General features: G+C 42.4%; 1 protein-coding gene and 1 non-coding gene across 2 annotated transcripts; one reads left to right on the top strand and one right to left on the bottom strand.

The window, feature by feature from the left end:
- Positions 1–449: 449 nt before the first annotated feature.
- On the top strand, positions 450–2289 carry LOC18009638 (NADPH-dependent aldehyde reductase 1, chloroplastic). Its single transcript, XM_006392415.2, has 4 exons — positions 450–696; positions 1082–1458; positions 1543–1901; positions 2003–2289. The coding sequence occupies exons 1-4, from the start codon at positions 586–588 to the stop codon at positions 2023–2025; spliced, it is 870 nt and encodes a 289-aa protein (XP_006392477.1). The 5' UTR covers positions 450–585; the 3' UTR covers positions 2026–2289.
- Positions 2290–7314: 5025 nt separating this feature from the next.
- Positions 7315–7421, bottom strand: LOC112082263. The gene has a single exon (XR_002896922.1). It is a non-coding gene; the product is annotated as a small nucleolar RNA R71 (small nucleolar RNA).
- Positions 7422–13912: the final 6491 nt, after the last annotated feature.

Genomic DNA, 13912 nt, shown 5'->3' with positions numbered 1-13912 from the left:
TCTAAAACATTGATGTAAGACTTTTTAACAAAAAAAATCTAAAACATTGATGTAAATGTTTAGTGAAAATAGAGTCGTATACGTACTATTTTTAAGTTTTAGATTTTGATCTCAGTTGACGAATTTTTTTTTGTGGCAAATGCAGAAGATATCTGTTTCTGGTACAAATTTGTGAAAACGGTAGTAAATCCACAAATTTTTAAAAGAATAGAATTAATAAAATCTTCTAAATCTTATCTCTCTTTTAACGAAAATATCTCTAAGAATATGAAGGAGAAATTGTTTTTGTCCCTGTCACACGGATCACCGATTCACCGTTTACCAAATCCGACCTTATTCACTAACACGTGTATCCTCGTCTGCCCACGTCGTGCACCTCACTTGCCACGTGTCAGATCATATACAGAAATATAAGCTGCTTCCATGGATCCTGTAGATATGTGCGCAAGTATAAATGGCCATGAATGGGTTGTGAGAGTCTTATCATCAAACGTTACATTTTCGTTTTCTCAGCTTCCAAACAAAACCCACAAATCACTGCCTGGAAAGAGAGAAGGAAATCGAATATAAGTGTGCGTGTGAGCGATGGCGTCTGAACGACAAAAACAAGGAGGTGTACAACCTGGCAAAGAACATGTCATGGACCCAACTCCACAATTCTCTAGCTCAGACTACCAACCTTCCAACAAACTTCGTGTAATATTATAAGCTATAGATTGAAATGGTTTTTTCAATGCCAATAATTCACAAAGATTTTTGTTACAATCGTGCATAAGTTCATAGACTTCTCTACGTGCGATTTTTGTTTTCTGAGTAAATATATGATATATGAACTGGTAGATATGACACGTAACGATTTTAATTTCGGTTAGAATTTAGTCCTCTATCTAAGATACGTTTATAGAACTTGCAAGAAACTGAGGTTATTGGTTTTCTTTCTTTTGGGGTTTTGTGGATTTTTACGTCCGATATCCTTTTTTACAAGTTTCTTCGCTTCATTTAGTTTTCTGTTTTGTAATAACGTCTTTGCTTAATCTAGCATTATAGTTATGTAATAAATGCATGCAAACTATATATACAGGGGAAAGTGGCGTTGATAACAGGTGGAGACTCTGGTATTGGTCGAGCCGTGAGTTACTGTTTTGCACTTGAAGGTGCAACAGTGGCTTTCACTTACGTGAAAGGTCAAGAGGATAAAGATGCACAAGAGACGTTACAAATGTTGAAGGAGGCAAAAACCTCCGAGGCTAAGGAGCCAATGGCGATTCCAACGGATCTAGGATTTGACGAGAATTGCAAGAGGGTCGTTGATGAAGTCGTTAACGCTTTTGGACGCATCGATGTCTTGATCAATAACGCAGCAGAGCAGTACGAGAGTAGCTCGATTGAAGAGATTGATGAGCCTAGGCTTGAGCGAGTCTTTCGTACAAACATTTTCTCTTACTTCTTCCTCACGAGGTGAATTTTTTTAATGCGTGTGGAGTGGATTTTGTTCTGATGAAGTAACACGTGTAACTGTGTAATTTTTTCATTAATTGTTAGGCATGCGTTGAAGCATATGAAGGAAGGGAGCAGCATAATCAACACGACCTCGGTAAATGCTTACAAAGGAAATGCATCGCTTCTCGATTACACCGCTACAAAAGGAGCGATTGTGGCATTTACTCGAGGGCTTTCACTTCAGCTAGCGGAGAAAGGGATTCGTGTGAATGGTGTCGCTCCTGGCCCAATATGGACACCGCTTATCCCAGCCTCATTCAACGAAGAGAAGATTAAGAGTTTTGGGTCGGAGGTTCCAATGAAACGGGCGGGTCAGCCAATTGAGGTGGCACCTTCTTATGTTTTCTTGGCCTGTAACCATTGTTCTTCGTATTTCACTGGTCAAGTTCTTCACCCCAACGGTAATTTTAGCTTTCACTGAATTATTATATATTTTGATTTTATGGTTAGGCAGTGGCGAGGAAGATATTGAATTATTGGTTTCGTGTTTTTACTCGTGAAGGAGGAGCTGTTGTAAACGCTTAAACCGCGTTGTGGAGCAGAAATGGCGGTCTTTTAAACGTGAATGGTCACAGTACGGTGTTAAAAGTTTGTAGTGTCGTTGTTGGTTCTGGGGCTATTTGTTGGTAATGTATATGGTTTGGTAATGGGGGAAGTCCCTACGTTATGTAGTCTGGTGCAACTAGAAAAATAAATAAATAAAAAGTTGAAATAGACTTATCGTGACGACAAAAATAATGTAACAACTGAAGTTGCGTTAATGTAAAAACAAGTAGCGCACAATTTTTTTTAATGAATGTTAAATTTGATTTAAACAAAAAAAAAATCGTTTTTACATCAGATGATACTAGCTAGTAGTAATCTAAACAAATTTTGAACAAATAAACAAATTTTGAACAAATCAGCAAACATAAACCACACATGAGTGTTGTATTTTTGTATGCTCAGCTACTTCTTATAGCGTTGCTTGCTGAACATCTGCATTCTTTCTTGGCTCACCACTAAACTAAACCGATTTCTGATAAATTCGTAACCTCGATCTCTCTAACACGAACAAAGAATCTTTATTGATAAGAAAAAGGAATTACACACTAATATGATTTTACGAGACTCATGCATGTAATTACTTTTCTGGATAAATGCACAAGCGAACTTTTCCCTAGAACAAACAACAACCTCTTCTGAAGTAACCCTCCTCGTTGATTTTCTCTGTTTCTTTTATCTTCTAGCTCTTTTCCTTCGAATATACTGCCTTCTGAACCTATCAATACCCCCGCCAATGAGACGAAGTTTGTCCTCAAGCTTAAAATCCGGATACTGGTTTTTCACTGTTGAAGCTAAAAACCAAGGACTCTCATGTTCAGGCAAGTTCTTCCAGCGTATCAATACCTCCAATCTACTCTTGTTGTCATAACGATGAGTGTCTATAGCTTCGGGCTCTAAAATAAATTCCCCAACATCAAAAAATGAAGTTGGTAGAGGTATCGGTGTTACCTCACTGCCGACGACAGCTTTGAGTTGCGATACATGAAATACTGGATGTATTTTGGAAGAATCCGAAAGTTTCAAGTGATAAGCTGTATTACCGATCCTTTCCAAAACTTCAAACGGTCCATAAAACTTTACTGCTAACTTCTGGCACATACGACGTGTTACAGAGTGTTGTCTGTAAGGGCGGAGCTTCAAAAACACCATATCTCCAACTGAAAATGTTACATTTATTCTGTGTTTGTCCGCCGATGCTTTCATAAGTTCCTGAGCATGCATCAAATCTTCCTTCAACTGTTGTAACATACTGTCTCTTTCTCTTAGCAATTGTTCCAGCTCAAAATTCGCAGTTGACCCTTCTTCAAACTGTATCAGAGCTGGAGGATCACGCCCATAGACTATCTTGAATGAAGTAGTCTTTAAAGACGTGTGGTAGTTTGTGTTAAACCAGAATTCAGCCCAATGCAAAAAACTGAACGACATCTTAAGATGATTTGAAGCAAAGCAAATACGTTTCTAAACAACGGTTAGTCATTTCTGTTTGACCGTCTATTTTAGGATGAAATGTGGAGCTGAACTTCAAAGTTATGCCAGATAGTCTGAAGCATTCTCTCCAAAACTTACTCAGAAACACCCGATCACGATCCGATACGATGGAATGTGGAAACCCATGTAATTTTACTATTTCTTGTATGAATTTGGAGGCTACGTCCGAAGCCGTAAAGGGATGTTTGAGGCCAATGAAGTGCATATAACGACTCAACCTGTCGACTACGACGAACACGACATTAATCCCTTTAGAAGCAGGTAGACCTTCAACAAAATCCATGCTTATGTCACTCCACACTTGAGAGGGAATTGACAAGGGTTGTAATAGCCCTGCAGGAGAAAATGTGGAGTACTTATGCGTCTGACACACCCCACAAGTTGAGACATATTCTTGAATCCGAGTTTTCATCTTCTTCCAGTGAAATATGTGCTGTATTCTCTTTAAAGTCTTCAAGATTCCCAAATGACCTCCCACCATATGTTCATAATTTGCATCATTTAGGTTGTATAGTTCATTCTAAATCATGTTTTATTTCATGCATTTTAGGTCTTTAGGGTTTGTTTTAGAACTTAGGAGATGCATTAGGTTCCAATGAGTCTTTGCATGTTTTGAGTGTTTATCAGGTGCATTTGGAGCTGAAAAGATGAATCCAGGAGGTGGAATGGTGATCAAAGCTTGAAAAGTGGCAAAATTGGGTCTTTGGAAGTTATCGGCCATTCTTGCTGACCAGGAAGGTTTTCTCGGCCATTCTCGCGCACCAGGAAGGGTTTTACCGACCATTTTCATGTACCGCGGGTAGACCTTATCGGCCAAAACGCGTACCGCGAGTAGACCTTATCGGCCAAAATCTCTGGGTGTAGACACGTTTCTGAAATTGCCTGTCCGGGAAACCTTCCGGTCCGATTCAGATGGATCGTGATTCATAGAAATTGGAGAGGATTGGAGCACGGTTTCATAGCAAGTGGAATCACGGAATTCGGACGCGTGAGCAGAGAGTTAAGCTCGTCGGAAGAAACCCCTGTCTCGCTGCTGTTTTGGACCAAGCCGATGAGCTCTGAAGAATGCAAAGGACGGTGTATTTCCAGGACGATTCAGTTTCCGGGGCCTTCATGAGAATCAGAGACAATTGAGTCTTCTTTCCAGAACGTCCGAGATCATTCAATTCTAAGCTTTGAGCAGGAAGATACGGTCTCCGGAATGGACACATGTCTAGACACCTCTCTCTGTTCGTGTAAATGCACTGCAAATATGTGCCCTCCAGGAAGCCTTCCACTTCCCAAGCACCGAAGCTTCCTTCATCAACGTTGGATATAAATTAGTCTTCTGCCTTCTGCAACAGGAATCACTCGATTCGGACAAGTTTCGTGGAAGTTACACTCTCCGAAATGCGAAGTGGTCCAACCTGCTCTGAATGCTGCGAGATGGTCTTGCGGCTTGGTTAACCCGCAGGCCTGAAGATGAATGCCTGAAAGCTGATGCTGCAAGTTAAGAAGTGCGGGTAAGCTATCACTGGATGAGGTCTGAAGCTCCCGAGCAAGAGAAATGCTAAGTCCACAATCGTGCGACTTAGGCATGCGAGTTGGCCGCGCCTGGAACCAAGCCGCACGATCACTCGCAATTTACTCCGACTTGAGCCTGCGACCTGAGTGCAATAGAGACCAACCCGCAGAGTTTGTTCACTCCCCAGAAACCGCCTTGGTCCTGCGAGTTGAAGAAGAAGAGGATTAAGCCGCAGCAAGACTCGCAAATCACTCCTACATGGGCATGCGGCTAAGACAAGACGATCTAAGCCTCACAAGACAGGTTCTTCATCTACTGCGACTTGGGCATGCTACCTGGGACATACTGGACCAACCCGCAGTAATTCCCACTTTATCCATTAAAGCCGGGTCAGGACCCGGTTTGTTCCGGGCTGACCCGGTTCGTTTTTAGAGAAGTATAAATACTTTTTAGGGCTTTTTTTTGTGGGAACTAAGTTTTATTCCCTTTTTTTCTTGCTTCTTTTGTGAAAGACTCCATTAAGAAGAGAAATATCTATATTTGAGTGTTTAATCAAGAGAGTTTTAAGAGATCTGGGTGTTTAAAGCTGTTTTCTTTTGAATCTATCATCTCCATCTCCATTTCTCATCATTAATCATGCCAATCTTCTCTACTTGCAAAGGTTTAAGAGAGATTAGTATGATTAGTGAGTAGTCTCCTTAATGAGGTTCTAGATGTGTAGGTTAGGGTGCTAAAGTGTTAGATTAGAAGTGCTTAGGGCTAGATTCATTGATTCATTTCTCTAAACAGCTGTTCTCTATGCTAGATCCTTGCATATCACTTGAGATCTAGATTCTGGGAATTTCATGCACCAAAAGTGTTTGATGAAATTCCTGAAAGAGCTGTATTAGAGGTTTAAGCATTTTCTGCATGATGATGTATTGTTAATTGCTTGAATGATCATTAAAAACTGTTTATTAATGCATATTGATTCATATTTCACAAATGGGAATTTGGTTTGAAAATGGATTAGTATGGGGGTTAATAATACCTTCATGAGAGGATTAACTTAGATTAGAGTTCTTAATCATTTGAATCATGTCTCATCATTGTCATTAGCATTTCTAGTTTAGCACCAAAGCACCCTAACCAACTATCATGTCTAGAATCTCATGCCTCCATCATATCATATTCACATCATTTGTCATTGTCATTAGTCTTTAATCCTGTTTAAGTTTGTAGTTGTCATTAGTTAACCAAAATAACTCTTGTTTGCTTGAATTAAGAACATAATCACATAGGTTAGTGTCTAACACCACATCTGGATTGATGAACCTCTTTGTGCTACTTTGACAAGGGGATTGATAACCTCTATAAAGAGCCTTGAAAACTCTTAGTTATCAATTGGCGCTGTTGCCAAATTGTGGTTTGTTTAGCATTAAGCTCTGATCTGTTCTTGAGATCAAGTGCTTACTTTCTTGTTATTACTGATTCCTTTCAAGTTCTGTTTGTGATTTCAGGTGTATGAACACCAGGTACAGCTCAAGAAGCTGTGGTCCTCCTTTTCCTCTCAACGACAACATCAACCTTTTGGTACCAAGGAGGAGAAGAGACAGACGTGGTAGACAGATTGATCAGGCTGAGATGGCAGAACAAGGAGATCACGTGGTAGATATAGAACAACCGGTTCAGGAGCAACAGGCTCAGGGTAATGGAGCTGGTAATAGAGTTGGTCAAGGGCTTCATCAGGGTAATGTTCATCAGGAACAGGTGCACCATCAACAAGCTTATGTCCACCAGGGACAAGCTCAAACTCATCAACAGAGGCATCAGGCCAATGTTCAGCAAAGACAACAAATGCACCACCAACCCCAGCCCTTCCAACACCATCAAAGAAGATATGAGCAACCCAAGTCTATGTTGGAGAGAATGACAGGGCAAATGCTCATCAGTATGGAGCTGGTATTCAGGCACCACCTGTGCAAAACAACAACTTTGAAGTGAAGGCATCATTGCTGAATATGGTCCAGAACTCAAAGTTCCATGGGTTAGCAATGGAAGATCCCTTGGAACACTTGGACCAGTTTGATAAGGTGTGTGACCTGACAAAAATTAATGGAGTTTTTGAGGGGAGAAGAATCTTCCAAGGGGCCAGCTTCAAGCTAAGACTATTCCCATTCAGTCTTGGTGACAAAGCTCATCAATGGGAGAAGAATCTTCCAAGGGGCTCCATTCAAACCTGGGAGCAATGCAAGCATGCTTTTCTATCTAAGTTCTTCTCCACCTCAAGAACTGCAAAACTGAGGAACCAAATCTCTAGCTTCACTCAACACAGCAATGAGAGTTTTGGTGAAGCCTATGAGAGATTCAGGAGCTACACAAACCAATGCCCACACCATGGGTTTAGTGAAGCTTCTCTTCTCAGCACACTTTATAGAGGAGCTCTTCCCAAGATTAGAAACCAGCTGGATACTGCTTCCAATGGGAACTTTCTGGGTAAAGAGATACATGCTGCTTTAGAGCTAGTGGAGAACTTAGCATTGAGCAATGATACTTATGGTGAAGACTATGACAGATCAAATAGGTCTGAAGGTTCAAGCTCAGAACAGAGGCTCACTAGGGAAGTTAAGGAGTTGAGAAATGAATTAGACAAGTTGAAGTTGGTAACTCACAAGCCAATGCATTTTGTTGGAGAGTATGAGGAACCATCTCAAATCTTTGAGAACATAAGTGAAGAGGGTCTCACCCAAGAGGAACTTAACTACATTGGGAATCAGAGGTTCCAGAGATATCAGTATGGTAATGCCAATCCAAACCTTTCTTACAGGAACACCAATGTAGCTAACCCACAAGACCAGGTGTATCCCAATTCTCAAGATCCACAGAACTTTGTTCCCAAGAACAACTTTCAAGGATCTTTTCAACCAAAGAATCAGTTTGCTCAGAATCAAGGTTTTGGTCAGCAACAGCAACCATTTCAGGGTCCTAGTTTCAGTTCACAGCAGCAAAAGGCACCATCAGGGTTTAGTCCACCACAGTTCCAACAGCAAGCGCCTGTTCAACAACAATATCAGCCACCAACGATTCAACAACAGCCATAGATGGGTACAGATATGGTTGGTATTCTGCAACAACTACTTCAGGGTCAACAGATTTTTGCAAGCCAGAATGCAGCTATGCAGCAGGAAATCAAGGAACTGAAGCAAAACCAGGCATCAAGCTCAAGGAACCAAGGTCACCTACCTGGAAAACCAGAACCCAACCCCAAGGAATATGCCAAGGCCATTACACTGAGGAGTGGAAAAGAGTTACCAGGTATTGAGAACAACAATGTGATCATTGGGGACAATGATCAAACTGAGGGGGAGGCAGCCTTAAAAGAGGATCAAGTTGCTGAGAAACAAAGGACAGAAAAGGGTAAAGAGGTAGCAAAGGAACCAGAACCAGAGAAGAAATATGTGCCACCACCTCCATACCAACCCAATCTCCCATTTCCAGGGAGATTTAAGAAGCAACTTGTGGATAAGGCAAGAGCTGTATTTGAGAAGGCACTCAAGGAGACACCACTCACAATGCCTCTCATTGATGCATTTTTAATGATGCCAAAGATGGGGAAGTTCTTGAAGGATGCCATTCTGAACAAGACAAAAGAGCTTCAAGGCATGGTAGTACTAAGTCATGAATGCAGTGCTATCATTCAGAAGAAGTCCATTCCAAGGAAGTTAACTGATCCAGGGAGCTTCACACTCCCTTGTGCCATTGGACCTCTTCTATTCTCTGGATGTCTTTGTGATCTAGGAGCATCAGTCAGCTTGATGCCATTCTCCATAGCAAAGAAGCTGGGCTTTAGAGTCTTCAAACCTGCAAGGATTTCTCTTATCCTTGCAGATAGATCAGTTAGATTGCCTGTTGGTATGTTGGAAGATCTACCTGTTAAGATTGGTGGTTTTGAGGTTCCAACAGATTTTGTTGTGCTGGAAATGGATGAGAAACCAGTAGATCCTCTTATCTTGGGCAGGCCATTCTTAGCAACTGCAGGAGCTATTATTGATGTGAGAGGTGGGATAATAGAGCTTCAACTTGGGTCTGAAAAGCTCAAGTTTGATGTGAATGAGATGATGAAGAAACCCACCATTGAAGGTCAATGTTTCTATGTGGAGACAATGGATCAGTTGGCTGATGAGTTGCTTGAGGAGCTGAACACTGAGGATCCTCTTCAAACTGCTCTAACTCAAGAACAAGGAGACAATGGGCTCTTAGCTGAAGCAAGTGAAGGGTATAAGCTGTATCTGGACAATGCAAGAGAACTGGGTCCTGAGACAAGGTTTTTGGAGCTGGAACAAAGTGGTTCTGAGGTCTTTGCAATCAAAGGATCAGACACCAGCCAAAGCAGCTTGGACCAGGATTGGAATGAGGCTGATGCACCCCCTGTTGAGCTCAAGCCTTTACCAACAGGGCTCAGGTATGCTTTCTTGGGCTTAAACTCTACATATCCTGTCATCATCAATGATAGCCTAATAGAGGATCAAGAGAGTGCATTGCTTAATGAAATAAGAAAGTTCAGGAGAGCCATAGGGTATTCTTTGGCTGATATTAGAGGGATCTCTCATGACATTTGCACCCACAGGATCCACCTAGAGGACCAATCTATGTCCTCTATTGAGCATCAACGACGACTTAACCCCAACCTTAGGGAAGTGGTTAAGAAGGAGATACTAAAACTTCTTGAGGCAGGGATAATTTACCCAATCTCTGACTCAAGATGGGTGTCTCCTGTTCATGTTGTGCCCAAGAAGGGTGGGATCACAGTGGTGAAAAACGAAAAGGATGAACTCATAGCTCAAAGAACCATAACCGGCCATCGCATGTGCATTGACTATAGGAAATTGAATTCTGCTTCTAGAAAAGATCATTTCCCTTTACCATTCATTGATCAAATGCTTGAAAGGTTAGCTAACCATCATTATTTTTGTTTTCTCGATGGGTACTCGGGGTTCTTCCAAATTCCCATAGATCCCCGGGATCAAGAGAAAACAACATTCACATGCCCTTATGGCACTTATGCTTATAGGAGAATGCCTTTCGGTTTATGTAATGCACCAGCCACTTTTCAGAGATGAATGATGCACATTTTCTCTGACATTATTGAAGAGAAAGTTGAGGTGTTCATGGATGACTTTAGTGTCTATGGCTCCTCCTTCTCGGATTGTCTCTCTAATTTGTCACAGGTCTTGGAGAGATGTGAGCAGCACAACTTGGTGTTGAACTGGGAGAAGTGCCACTTCATGGTGCAAGAAGGAATAGTTCTTGGGCACAAGATATCTGAGAAGGGTATTGAGGTTGACAGAGCAAAGGTGGAAGTGATGGTGAATCTGCAAACTCCCACTTCAGTCAAAGGGATAAGGAGTTTCCTTGGGCATGCAGGATTTTACAGAAGATTTATCAAAAACTTCTCAAGAATTGCCAGGCCCTTGACAAGACTGTTGTGTAAAGAAGTGGATTTCATCTTTGATGCTGAATGTGAAGAAGCCTTTAAGTTGATCAAGGAGGCATTGGTTAGTGCACCAATAGTTCAGGCACCAGACTGGTCCATTCCTTTTGAGGTCATGACAGATGCATCTGACTTTGCTGTTGGAGCAGTGCTTGGGCAAAAGAAAGACAAGAAGCTACATGTCATCTACTATGCCAGTAGAACACTTGACTCTGCACAAGAGAAGTATGCTACTACTGAGAAGGAAATGCCGGCAATAGTCTTTGCCTTTGATAAGTTCAGAAGCTACCTGGTGGGATCAAAAGTCATTGTATATACTGATCATGCAGCCCTCATGTATCTGATGACCAAGAAAGATGCCAAGCCAAGATTGTTAAGATGGGTCCTTCTACTTCAGGAGTTTGATATGGAAGTACAAGATAAAAAGAGTATAGAGAATGGAGCTGCAGACCATCTCTCTAGGCTGAGGATTGACTCTGAAGTGCCTCTCAATGATAGTCTTCCTGAGGAATCACTGATGGTGCTCCATTCTTATTTGGAGTTTGAAGAAGTAAAGAGCATTCAAGAGAGGAGGATGCCTTGGTTTGCAGACATAGTGAATTATCTTGCATGTGGGGTGGAGCCTCCTGAATTAGATGCTTACAAGAGGAAGAAGTTCTTCAGAGATGTCCAGAGATACCATTGGGATGAGCCCTACCTCTATGTCCTGAACAAAGATCAGCTGTATAGAAGGTGTCTTGCTGAGGAGGAGATGCAACTTGTGTTGCAAGAGTGTCATGGTTCAGCTTTTGGGGGTCACATGGGAGCATTCAAGACTGTGGCCAAGGTTCTTCAGAGTGGGTTTTGGTGGCCCACAATGTTCAAAGATGCTCAGTTAGTGGTTTCAGCATGTGATGTCTGTCAGAGGCATGTGAACATATCAAAGAGGAGTGAGATGCCTCAAAACCCCATTCTAGAAGTTGAGATCTTTGATTGCTGGGGGATTGACTTTATGGGGCCCTTCATTTCATCCTATGGGAATCAGTATATACTTGTTGCTGTGGATTATGTGTCCAAATGGGTTGAGGCCATTGCTTCCCCTACCAATGATTCCTAGGTTGTAGTGAAGCTGTTCAAGAGCATTATCTTCCCAAGATTTGGAGTTCCAAGGGTTGTCATCTCTGATGGAGGATCTCATTTTGTGAACAAAACTTTGGAGAGTTTGCTGAGAAAGCATGGCGTGAAACACAAGATAGCTACTCCATATCATCCTCAAACTAGTGGCCAAGTTGAGGTATCTAATAGACAGATCAAGGCCATTCTTGAGAGAACTGTTAGCTCAAGCAGAAAAGATTGGAGCAAAAGGCTAGATGATGCATTGTGGGCTTATAGGACTGCCTTTAAAACTCCAATTGGGACATCACCTTTCAGTCTGCTATATGGGAAGAGCTGCCACCTTCCTGTTGAGTTGGAGTACAAAGCTATGTGGGCTGTGAAGTTGCTGAACTTTGATATCAAGACAGCTCAAGAGAAAAGGGTCATGCAACTCCATGAACTTGAGGAGATTAGGCTTGAGGCTTTTGAGAGCTCAAAGATCTATAAGGAGAAGACCAAGGTTCTGCATGACCAAAAGATTCTGAAAAGGGAATTCGAGAATGGTGATTTGGTGTTGCTGTTCAACTCTAGACTTAAGTTGTTTCTAGGAAAGCTTAAGTCTAGATGGTCTGGTCCCTTTAAGGTTCTTGAGGTGAGGCCCTATGGAGCTGTGGTGTTAGAAGGAAAGAATGGTCAAGAGTTTGTGGTAAATGGCCAAAGGATCAAGCACTATTTGGTTTCACAAAAGAAGGAGGAAGCTACATCAGTTCCCCTTCTTGATCCACCACCAGCCTGTTAAACAGGTTTCCAAAGTCAAACTTAGAGACTTTAAACAAAGTGCTCTTGGGAGACATCCCAAGCTTATCTTTGTACATAGTTCTTTTGATTTCTTCTCTTTTCTTTTATGTTTTAGAACTTTTTGATGGGTTTTGTGAGTTGGTCTCAGGTTCTAGGTAATTTTTGGAGACATAGCTCAGTGATGAATGGAATGGAGCATGTGAGAGGGCTGGGGGAAGTGTTTAAGGACTGAAAAAAAACTTGGAGAACGCTTCAGTGCTACCTAGGTGTGCGGTTTGGATCAAGAAGAGCCCAGGCCGCAGCAGGACTCGTAATTTACTCCGGCCTGGGCGTGCTACCTAGTGAAAGAGGACTAGGCCGCAGAAAGAAGAAGAACAGGCCAAGAGTTCTAAGTCCCAAACTATGCTACCTGGTGCTGCGGCCTAGAAAAAAAGAAGCCAAGCCACACTTATGCTCGCAATCTACTCCGAGTTAGGCGTGCTGGCTGGGAAAAGAGGAACTAGGTAGCAGCAAACGAGAAGTGGCCGTGGTGTTTAAGTCACAAAACCTGCGGGATGGTCGTGCTACCTGGAAACAAAGGAACCTAACTCGCAGTCCAACTCTCAATTTACTCCAAGTTGGTCATGCTACCTGGTGAAAGAGGTCCAAGTCGCAGAAAAAAGAGGAACGGCCAGAATGTCTAAGTAACAAACCCTGCGGCTTAGGTGTGCTACCTGGGAACAAAGAAGACTAACTCGCAGCCCAACTCTCAATTTACTCAAAGTTGGTCATGCTACCTGGTGAAAGAGGTCCAAGCCGCAGCAAAAAGAAGAACGGCCAAAGTTGTTAAGTCCAGAAACATGCGGCCTGGTCGTGCTACCTGGAAACAAAGGAACCTAACTCGCAGCCCAACTCTCAATTTACTCCAAGTTGGTCGTGCTACCTGGGAAGAATGAGTCCAAGCCGCAGCAAAAGAAGAGTGCCCAAGCTGCCTAAGTCACAAAACCTGCGGGATGGTTGTGCTACCTGGGAACAAAGAAGACCAACCCGCACATCCATTCGGAATTTACTCCGAGTTGGTCGTGCTAGCTGGAAAACATGAAGAAAAGGTCGCAGCAGAAAAAGAAAGGCCTGAGTTGTCTAAGTCATAAAAGCTGCGGCTTAGTTGTGCTACCTAGAAACAAGAGGAACCAAACCGCACATCCATTTGCAAATTACTCCGACTTGGTCGTGCTAGCTGGTTGCAATGGGTTCCAGGTAGCAGCAATGAGAAAAGATAAAACCGGGCTGAAGGATCTTTACTGCGGGTTGGTCGTGCGGGTTAGAAAGAGAATGACCAGGTAGCACAAAAATATTTCCGGTTCCGCACCAAGACGGTCATACGGCTCGATCCCGACGGTTCCCGGACGCACAAAAGAGAGAAAGGAGGCCGGTCAATGAGAAAAGGACGGGTCAAAGCCTTGACTGGTCAAAATAAATCTATTGACCACCAGGCCAAAGGCTTGACCCTGTCCCACACTCTCTCTTCCTCACCATAAACACGAGTTTGCACC

This window comes from Eutrema salsugineum, unplaced genomic scaffold (assembly GCF_000478725.1).
Source record: "Eutrema salsugineum unplaced genomic scaffold, Eutsalg1_0 scaffold_8, whole genome shotgun sequence".
In the NCBI taxonomy this organism is placed as follows: Eukaryota; Viridiplantae; Streptophyta; class Magnoliopsida; order Brassicales; family Brassicaceae; genus Eutrema; species Eutrema salsugineum.
Note: the sequence above shows the minus strand (reverse complement) of the source record. Positions and strands in the feature narration are given on the sequence as shown.